This window comes from Coregonus lavaretus (genome assembly GCF_964263955.1).
Source record: "Coregonus lavaretus genome assembly, chromosome: 28".
Taxonomy (NCBI): domain Eukaryota; kingdom Metazoa; phylum Chordata; class Actinopteri; order Salmoniformes; family Salmonidae; genus Coregonus; species Coregonus lavaretus.
This window is the reverse complement of record NC_140015.1, coordinates 20,660,882-20,677,659: the sequence shown is the minus strand read 5'-3', so window position 1 is coordinate 20,677,659 and position 16,778 is coordinate 20,660,882. Positions and strand designations below refer to the sequence as shown.

Here is a 16,778-nt window from a genome sequence, read left to right as displayed (position 1 = left end):
CAACTACCTCATCCCCATATTGTTATTTATTTTGCTCATTTGCACCCCCAGTATCTCTATTTGCACATCATCTCTTGCACATCTATCATTCCAGTGTTCATACTAATTGTAATTATTTGCACTATAGCCTATTTATTGCCTTACCTCCATAACTTGCTACATTTGAACACACTGTATATATATTTTCTGTTGTATTTTTGACTTTATGTTTTGTTTTACCCCATATGTAACTGTGTTGTTGTTTTTATTGCACTGCTTTGCTTTATCTTGGCCAGGTCGCAGTTGTAAATGAGAAATTGTTCTCAACTGGCTTACCTGATTAAATAAAGGTTAAATAAAATAAAAAATATATATATATCTGCAACGTTTTCGTAATGAACATGGCCTGCTCACAGCGGGGTAAGGGTTAGGCGTTTATCACCGGTTTTAGTATGAGCCAATAGTATCTGTAGCATTTTAACCAATTGAATGATAATGCGCGTTTAGGGTCGATGAGGAAAGCAACGCCCCCTCCAACATCAGACCCAGTCCCTTTCAATGAATAGCACTGTCAATGTGTTTGCCACAGTCATATCACACAATCTTATAATACATTTTCATTGTTGCACACCTTGATTTAGGTCTAGGTGGTTTTACTATTATTTGTGTTGGGGAATTTTCTGTTCTTATTTATTTTAATTGTATCTAATTTATTGTATTTATTTATTTTCCTTAATGTCCTTGTCTCTTGTTTTTTGTCCAGTTTAGCTTTTAGTATTTGGCATCCCTAATATACAAAAACAGTGATTGCTTCTCTTAACATGTGAATAGGACATTAGCCTTGACATTTTGCAGTTGCACCTTACGCGACTGTTTACAGCAGCAAAGCTATAGAATAGACAGTCTCAAATGTTGTTAGTCAAAAACTCAATCATCACGACTTCTTGGCTGGAGAGTTGCTGGCTGGCTGCGTGACATTTCGCTGAGCCAGCTTAGAGGGTAAGGTCAGGTCTCTCTTAGTTTCTTTAAGCTCCGGAACCCAGTCTCACCTTCAAAGTCCCAGAGCCTATTTACCATGCTGGGAGGGAAGAAGGTTCCAGAGGAAAGTGTTTCGGGTGGGCCACGGAAAGGAGATGACCCTCCGCTGGTTGTCCACCCAACTTTGGAGACACCGTGTGATGGGTCTCCTGATGGCTTTGTGTGTCACCTTGTTACTCATGCTCCTGGCTACTCAGTCATTGCAGCATCCAAGGTAAGGGACTTTCTGTCTTTGTCTCTCTTTCTCTCCCCACCATTATGTACTGTCTGTAGCTGTTGTTCGTTGTAAAACTAATAGATTTAGCTCAGTGGTTATTGTATCAATGTACCAGAGAAACACTACATATATTATGTAAATACATTTACGGATTAAAAAACCTTTTAAATACAGAATTGATTAATGAGGAGTATTTTGTCATGGCATACAGCTAAGCTGCAAATGTCCTGTGTCTATGTTTACCTAGATGTCAGTTGAAATCCTCTCTCTTTCCTTTTTCGAAAGCCACTATTCTGGGCACAAGGGCCATAAGGTGGAGGAGAGGGGAGCACTTTCCGATGATGCTTCTCCTAACACACCCATCCCATCCCACACTGCCCCTAACAGGAGGAAGGAGGTTCAGACCCCCGATCTGCAGCATCAAAGAGACCCCAATGGGTACACCTTTATGAGGACAAGGAGGAGCCCTCCGCCTGTAGCTTTCCTCAAAACACACAAGACTGGAAGCAGCACTGTCCAGAATCTGATGTTCCGCCTTGGGGAGAAGGAGAGCCTCACTTTCGCCTTCCCCTATTATGCATACCAGTTCAGCTACCCAGATAGGTATGGGCACACGACTACTGTCTCCTGTAAGATACGGTTCTATTGCAATGTTCAGATTATCAATCAAATTTACTGTCAGGTCTGTGGTACATTTGGAGCCCCTCCGTTTGGTGGATATTAACTACAGATAACTTTTACTGCTTTAACATGGGTTTTACCTTCCTTATGGCTCCAGGTTCCGAGCAGACTTTGTGGATGAGCTGCCACCGGGTTCCTCTCAGTTCGACATGCTCTGCAGCCACATGCGGCTGGATCTGGGACAGCTAAGACAGGTGATGCCCAGGAACACCATCTACATCACCCTGCTGCGTGATCCTCTACGGACCTTTGAGTCCGTTTTCAGCTGCTATACTTCCACTGTACCCGCCTTCACTCTAGCCAAAAAGGCAGCTGACACGGCTAACAGGAAGTCAGCCCTCTCTGTCTTCCTGGAGGCCACAGAGTCCTACTGGGACCCTAAAGAACCGGGGAATGGCCTAGCCAGGAACCCTATGAGCTTTGACCTGGGCCTCAGCAGCCAGGAGTGGAACGCGTCCTGGCCCATGGAGCTGGCTCAGCTGGAGGAGGCCTTCCAGCTGGTGATGATCGCTGAGCACTTTGATGAGTCTCTGGTTCTCCTGGGGGCTCTGCTGCAGCTGGAGCCTGAGGAGCTGGCCTATGTGCACCTGAACGTCCGCGCTCCCTCGGATGTCACCCCGCTGGAGGAGGACACCAAGGCCAGGCTCCGGGCCTGGAACAGTCTGGATGTGCTGCTCTACAACTTATTTCTGCAGGTGTTCTGGGAGAAAGCTGAGCAGTATGGCCTGGGGAGACTGAACAGGGAGGTGGCCCTGCTGAGGGCCTCCACACAGAGGCTCAGACAGAAGTGTGTGGCCAGGGGAGGGGTGCCCCCTGGTGAGCTGGAGGACCTGGTCAGGCCCTGGCAGACCGACACAGTCACCATCCTGGGATACGAGGTACGAGGGAACCTGACTCTGCAGGAAGAGGGGCTCTGTGTGCGACTAGTGCTGCCTGAGCTACAGTACCACTCTCACCTCTATTTCCAGCAGTATGGCCATGACATGAGGTCCATACCTACAGATTAATGTGCAGCACTTTCCATTTTAGATTCTACACTGCTCAGAATTCCTCTGCTTTTGATGTATTTTTCCAATAAACAAAAAATACAAACATTGTTAGAGGGTCTCTTTCCAAATGTTTCACAGATTATTTTAATGTGGACCTTCTTGTTAAAATACTATAGCGACCTTAATTCAACTCCTAGTGACCTAATCAATATATTTTAGCCTCTTGGGGAGGCTAAAAGAGGCATAGTTCAGCCATTATCCAAAAGGAAGTGGCGTATCTCTTTACTAGAAGATTGAGGCCATTATTTTTGCTATAATCTTTACATTTTTTCAGTACAATTTTTCAGATTTTTTGGGTGGGGAGAAAACAAGAGGGGTATCAAACACATTTATTTATAAAGCCCTTTTTACATCAGCAGGTCACAAAGTGCTTCTACAGAAACCCAGCCTAAAACCCCAAACAGAAAGCAATGCAGATGTAGAAGCACTGCAGGGTATCCGTTAAACATGTAATTCAAATTTGTATGGCCTAAACTACATCAGTCTGATGAAGTTGTGTTTTCTTTTTACTGATAGCTTTTATTGAATGCATTGTGCCACTCATTTTCCATGTAAAAAACATTCATTCCGAAAAAAAAAAAAAAGGGCAAAAGCAACCCCATATTGCCCAGAATGTGCCTCTTAATTGACTGATGCATATTTTATACTCTCCCCACTCAACCACATACAAACCAATACACACATCTATAAGAAGACAAATTGATTCCATTCACTGGTTCCATGTGCACGTCCCAAGGTCTAAGGAATCAAATTTCCTAATCCATTCACAGAGCAGACATCCTGTCACATGACGTCAAACAGCAGCTCAGAGCCCAGATTGTCTTGAGTCTAATGCAGGACAAAGTATTTCAACAAAAGGTTGTAGTGGAGAGGACTATAGGATGAGCAGCTTATCTACACAATGATGAAATAGGGTCAGTCAGTGTCTTTCAGCCAGGCATTGAGTCACCCATGACATGACTTCATGTAGAATAGTAAACAAGGAAGTTGAAGGCAGGATATTTAACATAAGAACCTCAAAACCATACTAATATCAAAATCTTAAAATTAAAAACAATTATACAAAAACCTTCATTTAAAAACATTCTGTTACATTCATCACAACACTTCACCTTAAAACAATAAATAATTATCTAAAACTAATAAATACACGAGAATAGTGTCATTGGCCTGTTCTATTCAGCAACACCTCACCAAGCCTAGTTATTGTTTGTGGAGGTTGGGGATAAAGGTTAAATCTGTAGCATGTCCCCCCCCCTGTCAGTTGTTGCCACTGATAAAGCTCAGTTCAGTAACTATGTGTATGAGTTGGTATATTAATTATGTTCCAGGAGTAAAAGTTCTAAGCTAGGTTGAATTAGCTGTATCCCTGAAAACCGGAACATCCGGTTGCTGGCCACTCAGGGCACATTAAGTCAGTCTATTCACAGCACCCTTAGCAGAGTTGCCAACAACCGGATGTTCCGGTTTTCAGGGATACAGCTAATTCAACCTAGCTTAGAACTTTTACTCCTGCTACGTTAGTTCACAATAACACAAACTCATCCATGCTGTTGCTGGTATTGGTCCTTCTCAGCCTCTCCTTGTCCTTTGTCAGGGTGTGGGTGATAGAGTTTGGGGGTGCATCGCTCTCATCCTCCTGCCCCCCATCCTGTCCCTGACCCTCTGCAATGGTGAAGATGGGGTACTTTTCTGTTGATGACGAGAGAGCCTGGGGAAGAGAAAGAGATGAATGAGAGAACCATCTCTAGGAGAGCTCTTATATTTCCCCTCATCTCAATGTAACCATTAACCAATGGGCATGACTGTATTACGACATACTGGAAAAGCAATAATGTACTTGGCTCCTTGCAACTAAAACATGTCCTCCACCAGTTATTCAGCGTACTCTTCATATATGCATATTTGATCACTCAAGAGTAAACACCAGCATCTTGTCCAGGGTTCAAATCCATAGCCAGCCTATTCCCCTGACCAGGACACCACAAATAAAATCAAAGTTTATTGGTCACATGCACAGGGTGTAAACGGTACAGTGAAATGCTTACTTGCAAGCTTTCCTCAACAGTGCAATACCCATTTGTAAAAAATAATAATACACAATAAGTAATACAAAGTAGTAACAAAATAACACTTTTAATGTTTGGAAATATATACACAAAAAGATAAATAATAATAAATAGTAGCAGTAATAGTGCCTGTGTGTGTGTGCCCCACATACCGTGCTAACAGCTGAGCACAGTAACTCAAAGTCCTTCTGGCTCTTGGCATAGAAGCCTATAGTGCAGCTGGGGTCCATGCGACTGAAGGCCATCTTCCTGGGACACTTACAGTGAAACGACTGCAGGGGAGAACAAGGCCCCAGAAAGAGATACAATCTCGGTCTAGAAGCTGGGCTAGTGTCATGGATATAGAATAATGTATAGGGTTTGCAAACACAGACAGCCAAAACAGGAAGAGAGCACCTTCCATTACCTCTAAGGGGAAGTTATCCTGTGTGATATCCACTGTGGACTGGCTGTAGTGGGGATCCAAGTACAACAGCTGCTCGTCTAGCACAGGAAACATGAGCATGGTCAGAGTGAGGGTACAAGGACTGTAAAATACAGATTGACAACAGGAAGACCATACACCTACCTTGATGCCCAACGAAGAACAGAGAGTGCTTGGGTTTGCCGCCGATGATTCCAATGCAGCATTCTAACCTCAGGAGGTTCTATGGATAGATAAAAACACAAGCATGATTTACCAATCTCTCACTGTGTTTTGTGGTTGTCAGTGTCTGTGTGCATGTCTCTAGCATGTTACTCTGATTTGACACATACTTTGACACATTTGATGTAGGTGGGGTTGAGGACTTCTCCTCCCAGGCGCACAGGGACCAGGATGATGACAGACTTCCAGGCTGGACTGGGTCCTTTGGAGCCCTCAGATAGAGGTCGCTCACACATTCTCACCACGTCATCTATGTACACTACACAGGAACCACATAATGATACCATCTATTACTAGTCTGATGGGCACCCTGCCAAATAGTGAGAATGAGATAACAAGGGAACACTCACCAGTGCAGTCCTGTGCTACATACACTGTCAGATTGGACACCTCTGCTGATGCTGCTTCAACAGCCTTACTAAAACAAACAGATACCCCACATCACTAAGGGAAGATGTATTGTCCTGAATGCAGATGGCTGGGGGGGAGAGGGCAGGTTTAGCTTCTTCTAAGTTCTCACCGAAGTATGTGTGCTACGATGGAGGGGCCGTACCAGTCCCCCGCCTTCTTCCCTGAGCTTGTGCCCTGTTTCACCAGCTGGTGCAGCCCGAACGGGGCGATGGGATGGTCCCCAAACCAGGACACCACCCGTCTGTGAGTGACGTCAGTCCGGCTCTCCGGGAAGGATGCTATGCTCTTCCTCCTTCCCTTCTTAGTCACCTCTGGACCCAAGGAGCGAGACTCCTGTACCTCCATGTCATCTTTGAACACATGGTGGGCAGAGAGCCAGGTCCAGCCTGGCAACAATAGAGAGGGACAAGGCTATGTACTGATAAACTGTAGTAGTGTGTTACTCAGGAGATACTTTGAGATGCTGCTGGAAACATGTATGTATGTATGTATGTATGTATGTATGTATGTATGTATGTATGTATGTATGTATGTATGTATGTGTGTGTCCCACGTGCACAAGTGTGTTTTTTATATTACCTGGCGGCAGCAGGTGTAGCAGCAGCCCCTGTGCCAGCAGCATCTGTCCACTGCGCAGCATGCAGCCCCAGCCACTGTCTGTGGTCAGAGAAGAACCATCCAGCTGTGGGAAGCCCCGCCTGTACGTTAGCCACAGCAGAGTGGCAAAGGCCCGGAGAAAGCACTCCCTCTCCACTGACAAAACACAGGACAGACACTGGCCTTGAATATAGAATTGTCTCAAATACAGTTACATACCAGTTTACCCTTTTTAACAGGGTGGAGTTACCCAACCAACAGGACATCTCTCACCTCCATGACTGAGCAAATAAGACTGTCCAAGCATGGTCAGAGGAGAGGTCTTGCTGAAGCGGGCCTTTGACTTGAATGACCAGCCTGGATGGGCAAAGGAAAACAAACTATAAAATGACAAACAACAGTAAGTGACTGGTCACTGTTAGGTCAAAAAGGTTCTAGGCACACATACCATATTTGACATTGTTCCATGCTGACACCAACTTGGACTTGAGTCTGCCTCTCTCCTCAGGTTCCTCTGGGTCATCCTGGCTTCCATAAGAGCCCTGAGTTCCCAGAGACACGGTGGAGAGGTGGAACCAATCTTCTGGAGGGTCACCCTCAGGGCTCTGGCCCTCACAGGGAGAACTGGGGTTCATGACTACTGGGCTTGACCAACTGTCTAGAGTCTGGAGGTCGTTTCCTTATTGCCATAGCAACCTGAGAGTGGACACAGCAATGAGTATTCAGCAAAGAAAAAACCTTGATTACCATCAGGGGCAAAGCTCTGATGTAAGCTGATAGATATTGATTGCACGGAACATAATAGTACGTTTTTCGAGCCATATCTCGCGCTGGCTCCACAGTGTCTTAAATCAAATCAAATCAAATTTTATTGGCCACATGGGCCGAATACAACAGGTGCAGACATTACAGTGCAATGCTTACTTACAGCCCTTAACCAACAGTGCATTTATTTTTAACAAAAAAAGTAAAAATAAAACGGTGCAGAGTCAATGTGCGGGGGCACCGGCTAGTTGAGGTAGTTGAAGTAATATGTACATGTGGGTAGAGTTAAAGTGACTATGCATAAATAATTAGAGTAGCAGCAGCGTAAAAGGATGGGGTGGGGGGGCAGTGCAAATAGTCTGGGTAGCCATGATTAGCTGTTCAGGAGTCTTATGGCTTGGGGGTAGAAGCTGTTGAGAAGTCTTTTGGACCTAGACTTGGCACTCCGGTACCGCTTGCCGTGCGGTAGCAGAGAGAACAGTCTATGACTAGGGTGGCTGGAGTCTTTGACAATTTTGAGGGCCTTCCTCTGACACCGCCTGGTATAGAGGTCCTGGATGGCAGGAAGCTTGGCCCCAGTGATGTACTGGGCCGTACGCACTACCCTCTGTAGTGCCTTGCGGTCGGAGGCCAAGCAGTTGCCATACCAGGCGGTGATGCAACCAGTCAGGATGCTCTCGATGGTGCAGCTGTAGAATTTTTTGAGGATCTGAGGACCCATGCCAAATCTTTTCAGTCTCCTGAGGGGGAATAGGCATTGTCGTGCCCTCTTCACGACTGTCTTGGTGTGTTTGGACCATGATAGTTCGTTGGTGATGTGGACACCAAGGAACTTGAAGCTCTCAACCTGTTCCACTACAGCCCCGTTGATGAGAATGGGGGCGTGCTCAGTCCTCTTTTTTTTCCTGTAGTCCACAATCATCTCCTTTGTCTTGGTCACGTTGAGGGAGAGGTTGTTGTCCTGGCACCACATGGCCAGGTCTCTGACCTCCTCCCTATAGGCTGTCTCATCGTTGTCGGTGATCAGGCCTACCACTGTTGTGTCGTCGGCAAACTTAATGATGGTAACCATGATTGCGTTCTGACCCCAGTGTAGCTCAGTTTAAACAAGCGTAACGGTAGGATCAGTATCTTCTGGGCAAATAATGGTGGAGCAGCACTTTCTTTTAAGCAGACACTGAAAATGCAGTTACTCACACAGTAGAACTATACCTGCCTTCGTATGTAATTAGTATCCAACTGTTTAATATACATTGAAATATTTTGTAGCTGGCAAGCCTATATCAGTAGCGAGCTAACAATCTGTGATAAACTGTGTGATAAGTCAGCAACTGAATTGTTTAACGTAAGTAATAATACTTGTGTTGACAACCAGCTAACATTACAGTGACACGCCTAGAATTGAGGTAGCTAGTTACATGTCTCTTAACATTACAGATGAATCGTCAACATTTTTTCCAACATAATGCCAATGGCAAGCACGTTGGCATTCATTTGTCAATGACGAGCTTCTTGCTGGCTGAATGTGTTCTAACGTTACATTGGAAAAATATTGCTAACAAAAATATTGTATATTGCTTTCAAATCTTAATCTAACTCAATGCACGCTAGCTAATTTGCTAACTAATTTACATAGCTAGTGAGCTAATAGCTAATTGACAGCGAGCTAACGTTATCTAGCTAGCCAACGACGTCCATGTCTTCTTATATTCTGTAAACAAGCTAATGTTAGCTGTTCTTCTCTCCAGAGCTCTTTATAGCTGGTCGATAATTTGTCCTCTTACCTTTTATTTACACATCTGTCATCTTGTATGTTTCACTTACAAACTACTGTCAACAAAAAACTTGTCTGAATTGGAGCTGACTTTCAAGAACAAGTAATCTCAGATTTACTGAAGTGATTAGCTAGCGGCCTGACTTCCTGTTTGTCTACTTGGCAATCGACATCGTGATTGGTCAATAAAGGACCAACGTTTCATTTACCCCATTGATTTACTCCATCATTGCGGCCCGTTCAGCATGACGCAACGTTTTGGAACGTTCAGATATATGCTACGTAGAACAAACATGCCTCTCTAACAAATAGAATAAGGAATCATGTAGGCTCTATTCATGAAATGTCTATCTGCAAGGTTGGACAAAGTTTGGCTGAACGTGGCCGCGCTATAGACCCTTATGAAATCCATTTAGAAGTTTTCGGTCAAAGTTATGGCTCACAACAAGAACACAAACAGGCACATGATAATTGAAGGATTCTCTTTCAGGATTTTATTACACTTTAGGCTTTTTTGCATTGGTTTCATAACAGTGGCTAGTGAATAAAATGACATGGACAACAATTAACTGAGAGAAGTGTCATAAAAAAGTCAAAACTCACACATAAGTCAACATGGACAGAGGCCATGGTGTATTGCAACTCTCTTATGGAATGACAGAAGTAGAACTGCACAAAATAGGACAACCACACAGATTTGGTAAATTCATTTGTAGACTTACAATTTAGAGATATAAATAACAATTCAAAGAACAATGCACAAGTAAACCATTTGAGAGCAATTGACAAATAATCAAATATAATAAATACAAATAAATAGATAAATACATTTGACACAAAATAAAGTGCAATTTCCACACACATACGCGCATACACAAACAAGCTTTTAACTAGCATTCATCTAAATATGAGCTGTTTGTCGTCTCCTAGGAGCACTGTATCAGTATCATACATCTGTCTTTATCGGTCATAATACACACAAAACGTTCTCAAACTTTATTTAGACAAACACGTTTCTAGTAGCTATATGAATGGAATATTGGTTACAATAGAAAATCATGAAGATATGAAGGTAATATCTGGGATAAAATCTAATCTTGTGTCATCAAATTGTGAACTGATTATGTGTGAATGACATTTTGACCTCAAATACTATGTTCAGGACAGGCTTGTGATGACCACAAGATGGCAGTCTGATACAGGTATGGGCATGAACATATTCAGTTATGTCACTGATGAGAGTGCAGCCTAGGTCTATGGCGGGCTCTCAGATCTGACTAGAAATTCTACATAGAACTTGCATATAATTACACATCACTGTAACAACACGTTATCCCTCAATTAAAACTGGCACTTTTCTTCAGACATTACATTATACAATGCTAATTTTGCATACATTGAAAAGGGAGAGTTCTAGCCTATGTTGCCAGAGTACGAGTAAGTCTCAAACAATACTCCCATTCTATAGTATCTATTTCATCACCTGACCACACTTAATTCACACACAGAGACATATGGGTTCCTCTTCTTTAGTTCAGTTCATTAGCACTGTATTCATTTCAGAACCTAAATAATTGCACAATTCACAATGCCCACTGGGCACAGACGTCAATTCAACGTCTATTCCATGTTGGTTCAATGTAATTTCATTGAAATTACGTGGAAACAGCGTTGATTCAACAAGTGTGTGCCCAGTGGATGGAGTCAATGGAGACAATTCGTAAAACAATATATCTGCTTGCTTGGCTTATTGCAAACCTTTACCTCCCTAACATCCGTTCATGGGTACATTGTAAACATATTAAGTAGGGGACACACAGGAAAATACCTAAAAAGCCCATTGCATAGTGTCCCTGTGCAAATTCAGATAGTCCACCTAAATCCAACCAGGACTCAGCCCTTAAAACACTTACATTTTAGTCATTTAGCAGACGCTCTTATCCAGAGCGACTTACAGTTAGTGAGTGCATACATTTTCATACTGGCCCCCCGTGGGAAACGAACCCACAACCCTACCGTTGCAAGCGCCATGCTCTACCAACTGAGCTACAGGGGACTAACAAACAAATTCATTCAGCTCTCCTTTACACAATACAATTCCAAGTTCCACATTTAGCAAGCAGGTCATCATCTTAGTTCAGTTAGCAACACATCTCAATTTGTTACACCAATGCATGTTACACCAATGCAACAATTCTTCTCTCAATCTTTTTTCCAGGTACTGTGTGAGAAAAAGAACAAGGTGCTATCTTTATATTTTAACTGAGTGAAAAGATGGCACTGGAGTTGACGGACATGGGTAATCCTCCTCGTGGTGACAGACTGTGACAGAAGCCTGCCTATAGGCATGCTGTTTACATTGGGAATGTGTGGGGGCTGTTGACATGATGTTCACAGTGTTCACTACCATCAGGTCTGTTCGATTTCTTTCCTAATCTCTTTAAATATTCCTCTTTCATCTCTCATGTACAATTTGGAACATGCAAGAAGACACGCTTTTACTATATACATTACACATACAGTACATACAGTTGAAGTTGGAAGTTTACATACACTTAGGTTGGAGTCATTAAAACTCATTTTTCAACCACTCCACAAATTTCTTGTAAACAAACTATAGTTTTGGCAAGTCGGTTAGGACATCTACTTTGTGCATGACACAAGTAATTTTCCCAACAATTGTTTACAGACAGATTATTTCACTTATAATTCACTGTATCACAATTCCAGTGGGTCAGAAGTTTACATACACTAAGTTGACTGTGCCTTTAAACAGCTTGGAAAATTCCAGAAAATGATGTCATGGCTTTAGAAGCTTCTGATAGGCTAATTCACATCATTTGAGTCAATTGGAGGTGTACCTGTGGATGTATTTCAAGGCCTACCTTCAAACTCAGTGACTCTTTGCTTGACATCATGGGAAAATCAAAAGAAATCAGCCAAGACCTCAGAAAAAAATGGTAGACCTCCACAAGTCTGGTTCATCCTTGGGAGCAATTTCCAAACGCAACACGTTCATTTTACATTTTAGTCATTTAGCAGATGCTCTTATCCAGAGTGACTTACAGTAAGTGAGTGCATACATTTTCATACTGGCCCCCCGTGGGAAACGAACCCACAACCCTGGCGTTGCAAGCGCCATGCTATACCAACTGAGCTACAGGGGACTTAGTGAGTTCATCTGTACAAACAATAGTACACAACTATAAACCCCATGGGACCACGCAGCCGTCATACTGTTCAGGAAGGAGACGCGTTCTGTCTCCTAGAGATTAACGTACTTTGGTGCGAAAAGTGCAAATCAATCCCAGAACAACAGCAAAGGACCTTGTGAAGATGCTGGAGGAAACAGGTACAAAAGTATCTATATCCACAGTAAAACGAGTCCTATATCGACATAACCAGAAAGGCCGCCCAGCAAGGAAGAAGCCACTGCTCCAAACCGCCATAAAAAAGCCAGACTACGGTTTGCAACTGCACATGGGGACAAAGATCGTACTTTTTGGAGAAATGTCCTCTGGTCTGATGTAACAAAGATTGAACTGTTTGGCCATAATGACCATCGTTATGTTTGGAGGAAAAAGGTGGTGGCTTGCAAGCCGAAGAACCCCATCCCAACCGTGAAGCACGGGGGTGGTAGCATCATGCTGTGGGGGTGATTTGCTGCTGGAGGGACTGGTGCACTTCACAAAATAGATGGCATCATGAGGAAGGAAAATTATGTGGATATATTGAAGCAACATCTCAAGACATCAGTCAGGAAGTTAAAGCTTGGCCGCAAATGGGTCTTCCAAATGGACAATGACCCCAAGCATGCTTCCAAAGTTGTGGCAAAATGGCTTTAGGACAACAAAGTCAAGGTATTCGAGTGGCCATCACAAAGCCCTGACCTCAATCCTATAGAACATTTGTGGGCAGAACTGAAAAAGTGTGTGCGAGCAAGGAGGCCTACAAACCTGACTCAGTTACACCAGCTCTGTCAGGAGGAATGGGCCAAAATTCACCCAATTTATTGTGGGAAGCTTGTGGAAGGCTATGCGAACCGTTTGACCCAAGTTAAACAATTTAAAGGCAATGCTACCAAATACTAATTGAGTGTATGTAAACTTCTGACCCACTGGGAATGTGATGAAAAAAATAAACTCTCTACTATTATTCTGACATTTCACATTCTTAAAATAAAGTGGTGATCCTAACTGACCTAAAACAGGGAATATTTACTAGGATTAAATGTCAGGAATTATGAAAAACTGAGTTTAAATGTATTTGGCTAAGGTGTATGTAAACTTCCGACTTCAACTGTACATACAAACATTTGAGAACAGCATTAAAGCACATTCCTCCACATATTCTTGTTTTATCTACAGGTCTGTATTTTCTAGATATTTGGTGTGTGTTTTTTTAGGCATACATGTTTTTGTCCCTTTTTTGAGGGTGCCCTGTCCGTGCCTGATATGGTTGAATGATATTCCAATCATAAAGGTATTTTCTGGGAGATCCCAGGTTTGTCCCTCGCTCGCAGATCAGAAGCGGTGCTTACCTGAATTCCTCGTGTTTGCCTTTTCAGGCTGAGCTGAGCCGGCAGGACTTGGAGATGTCCCCTGGGCCCCCCATCGACTACCTCCAGATGGAGCCTCAGACTTTCCTGCTGAACTTCCCCGTTTCTCCTCACCGCCCTTGGGCCCTTCCTGGGATCCCATCTTCATAGGCCCCAGCACGTTTTTGGCCACACTGGTCAGCTGAGTCACAAAGCTTGCCTTGTCACCAGGGGAGACAGGGCATGACTTGCTGGAGCAGGGGGAGGCAGCGGTGGAGGAGGGGGACATGGGGTTCTCCTCCACCACCTCCAGGTGACTCCTCTCCTCCCTGGCCTCTCGGTAGCTACTCAACGGGACAGAAACCTTGTCTGCTCTGGATTTTGTTGAAGCTGGACCTGGACCTATGGCAAGAGGGGATGGGGATGGGGCTGGGGTTGGGGCTGGTGCTTGGGTTGGGACTGGAGGAGCAGGTCCTTTAACCCTGGTCTCAGTGGCTTTGTCAATGCCCCCCATCCCTCCTTTCAAAGTGGCCTCTTCCATCTGTGTGTCTTTACTTGGCTTGGCCACCTCTGTAGCTCCCGCCCTCTGTGTAGTGGCTTTGTCTGGGCCCACACTCCCTTTCTCCTCACTCTTCTCCTGGCTTTTGCTTACTGGGGTGGTGTCTGTCTGGACAGCCTGGTGTTTACGCTCCTGGGAGAGCGGACTCTGGGATGTGGCCTGGACTGGGGCCCTCTCAGTGGGTTTAGGGCCTCCACTGGCTGTCTCAGAGCTTGGAGCACTGGAGCTTAGAGGTTTGTCTGCTGGGCTGGACTTGGCCCCTGGAGTGGAGGGGGTTGAGGCTGGGCTAGGCTGGGCCTCACCTGGTACTGGGGAGGCTTTTCTCTTCAGAGCCTCACAAGGGGTTAATGTCTTAGCTGTCTCACCAGCGCTGGTCTTGGGCTCCACTTTAACAGTTGTGCTGTCAGTGTGAGGGTCAGATGCTGTAGTCTGGGGAGCTCTCTCCCTCCCTGTCAGCAGTGTGTCCCGGCTCAGGGGCGACTCCTGCCTCCCCGGCCTCCTCGCAGGCTTCAGGCACCCTGTCTCTCCAACCGTGGGGGGAGAGGGGGAGGAGGAAGACGAGGGAGAGGGGGGAACGGGCCCGTTCTCTCCCTCCATCTCTAGCAGACTCTGCAGGCTATGCTCGCAGTGGAAAGACTCCCTCCTGTAGTCACCATGTGACACCTCCAGGCTGTGCTTACGCATCGACACCCCCCCTGCAAGGGGCGAGGAAGATGACGATGAAGATGAAGAGGAGGGCAGGAGGGGCGCGCCCAGTTTCTCTGACGACTGAACCCGCTGTAGCAAGGGTGAGCGGGGGGGCTCTGCGCTTTTGGGCCTGGGACGGGCCACAGGGGGAGAGGAGTGGAGCTTGACTGGGAAGGCCTGGGTGGTGTTGGAGCTACCCACCGTGTGGCCAGACAGGGGTGGGGGGGAGGAGGTGGTGGGGGAGGGTGTGTGGGCCAGGGGGGACAGGGGGATGTTGCCAGCTGACTTGCAGCGGGCTGAGCGGTACTGGCGGTGCAGCTTGGGGGAGAGGCCGTGCAGGGAGCTGGGTCTCATGTGCTGGGAGGCAGCCGGGGAGTTAGGGGTGCTGGAGACTGGAGAGCTGCTCTGAGAAGAGTTACCTGAGGAGTGAAGAGGAGACATACAGCAATCATTCAAACTGTATTATTTTGTTATGTGAGTGTGTAGATGCTAAGAGGAGTGTTGTACAGTAATGTAGGTAGAGTAATGCCCTTCATACTGACCCAGGTAGGTGGAGTCGGGGGTGGAGCGGTAGCTCTGTGTGGGGGAGCGGGAAGAGAGGCTGTGGGTGGGGGAGCCTGGGAGGCTGTCCCCTGATGAGAGAGAGCGGTTCAGAGAGGACAGGCTGCGGCTGGTGTGGAGCAGGTTCGACTGCTTAGTGATCTTCCTGAACAACGAGCTGCGCTTCTTACTTAGAGTGAGAAGGGAAGGGAACAGAGAGAGGTGGGAGGATGAGAGGAGAGAGAGAGAGAGTTTGAAAAACAGAGTCACTGACACTGATTTGTACAGCGCTCATCTGAAATCCTAGTGTAGCCGACACAGCTGCTGTGCAGAGAAACCCACTTGTACCTTTCTTGTCCCTCCTTGGCCCCTGTCTTCTTGTTGCGCCGTGCCATCTTGGACTTGTAGCTGGACTTGCGGGCAGGACCAATCTTGATGGAGGTGTTTTCAAAGGGTGTGGTGGTCACTGTCACTTTGTTTCCACTCTGGAGAAACAACGGAAACAAAAAACGTACAGTGTATGTTAGGCTTCACCTGTATTCTATACTCTAGGAGAAAAACACACCTGGTTTCTTTCCTCTCCTCTCACCTTCAGAATGAGCTCCACCACCTCAGTGTGCACCAGCCCATGGACAGACTCCCCGTTCACGTGAGTGATGAGGTCACCAGCACAGAGTCCCGCCTCCTGGGCAGGGCCTCCGTCCTCCACATGCTGTGATTGATACAGATCAACATCAATCAAACAAGTCATCATACTATTGGACAAGTCTGTTTTTCCACTGCAATTGTAGCACTGCGTTGTTATGATACAGAACTTCTTCAATAGAGTGATGTTTACTTAACACTGCTTTCTCCATAGAAACGAACAGAGAACATAGCATCTCTTTCGTTGTCTCACCCAGACCACGTGGTGTACGCTGTAGACATCACTGTCTCCCATGTAGACTCGAATGGCTCGGAGGGTGAAACCGTACTTCTTCCCAGAGCGGTGGATGGTGATGGGCGAACGCAGCACGTTGACTGTGGGTGCGTAGTCTCGGCTGGGGGAGGAGTCTCGAGACGACAGGTCGGAGGAGATGGATCGAGGAGACATGGGGCTGGCCAGAGGGGACGTACCATGCTGCTCCACTGAGGAGGGGGGAGAGAATCACAGTAATAAAGTGTGAGAAAAAACATCTGAATAAGTCAATTGAAGGTCAAAGCAATAGATACAGTCTATAAGAAATATA

The 16,778-nt window shown here is 45.5% G+C and overlaps 3 protein-coding genes across 3 annotated transcripts in view; 1 reads left to right on the top strand and 2 right to left on the bottom strand.

Annotated features, from left to right (window-relative positions):
- Nucleotides 1–1,112: 1,112 nt before the first annotated feature.
- Nucleotides 1,113–2,922, top strand: LOC311104493 (galactose-3-O-sulfotransferase 2-like; the record flags this gene model as incomplete). Its single annotated transcript, XM_084146347.1, has 3 exons — nt 1,113–1,231; nt 1,520–1,837; nt 2,013–2,922. 3 exons carry the CDS (start codon nt 1,113–1,115, stop codon nt 2,920–2,922), a joined length of 1,347 nt encoding a protein of 448 aa, XP_084002473.1.
- Nucleotides 2,923–3,278: 356 nt separating this feature from the next.
- LOC311103416 (cysteine protease atg4da-like) lies at nt 3,279–9,379 on the bottom strand. The gene is made up of 11 exons (XM_084144983.1): nt 9,237–9,379; nt 7,136–7,383; nt 6,961–7,044; nt 6,670–6,843; nt 6,200–6,476; nt 6,030–6,097; nt 5,790–5,938; nt 5,602–5,680; nt 5,440–5,516; nt 5,186–5,305; nt 3,279–4,675 (listed from the first exon to the last, which is right to left on the bottom strand). The coding sequence occupies exons 2-11, from the start codon at nt 7,320–7,322 to the stop codon at nt 4,490–4,492; spliced, it is 1,401 nt and encodes a 466-aa protein (XP_084001109.1). The 5' UTR covers nt 7,323–7,383; nt 9,237–9,379; the 3' UTR covers nt 3,279–4,489.
- A 4,370-nt stretch (nt 9,380–13,749) lies between these two features.
- The window catches only part of LOC311103918 (microtubule-associated serine/threonine-protein kinase 1-like), a gene marked incomplete at both ends in the record, with an annotated part of 56,994 nt that continues 53,965 nt past the window's right edge, over nt 13,750–16,778 (bottom strand). The window contains 5 exons of the mRNA XM_084145541.1: nt 13,750–15,428; nt 15,552–15,739; nt 15,898–16,034; nt 16,139–16,261; nt 16,448–16,677. Of these exons, the coding sequence (XP_084001667.1) occupies nt 13,750–15,428; nt 15,552–15,739; nt 15,898–16,034; nt 16,139–16,261; nt 16,448–16,677 (2,357 nt within the window). The remainder of the gene's footprint in view (nt 15,429–15,551; nt 15,740–15,897; nt 16,035–16,138; nt 16,262–16,447; nt 16,678–16,778) is intronic.

What these genes read in the sequence shown, in the direction of transcription:
- LOC311103416 (XM_084144983.1), bottom strand. Translation starts at nt 7,322, where the DNA reads ATGAACCCCAGTTCTCCCTGTGAGGGCCAGAGCCCTGAGGGTGACCCT. An exon ending in GTTCTTCGTTGGGCATCAAG is followed by an intron (nt 5,517 to 5,601) that starts GTAGGTGTATGG and finishes TTCCTGTGCTAG; the next exon opens with ACGAGCAGCTGTTGTACTTG. An exon ending in AGGATAACTTCCCCTTAGAG is followed by an intron (nt 5,306 to 5,439) that starts GTAATGGAAGGT and finishes TCTCCCCTGCAG; the next exon opens with TCGTTTCACTGTAAGTGTCC.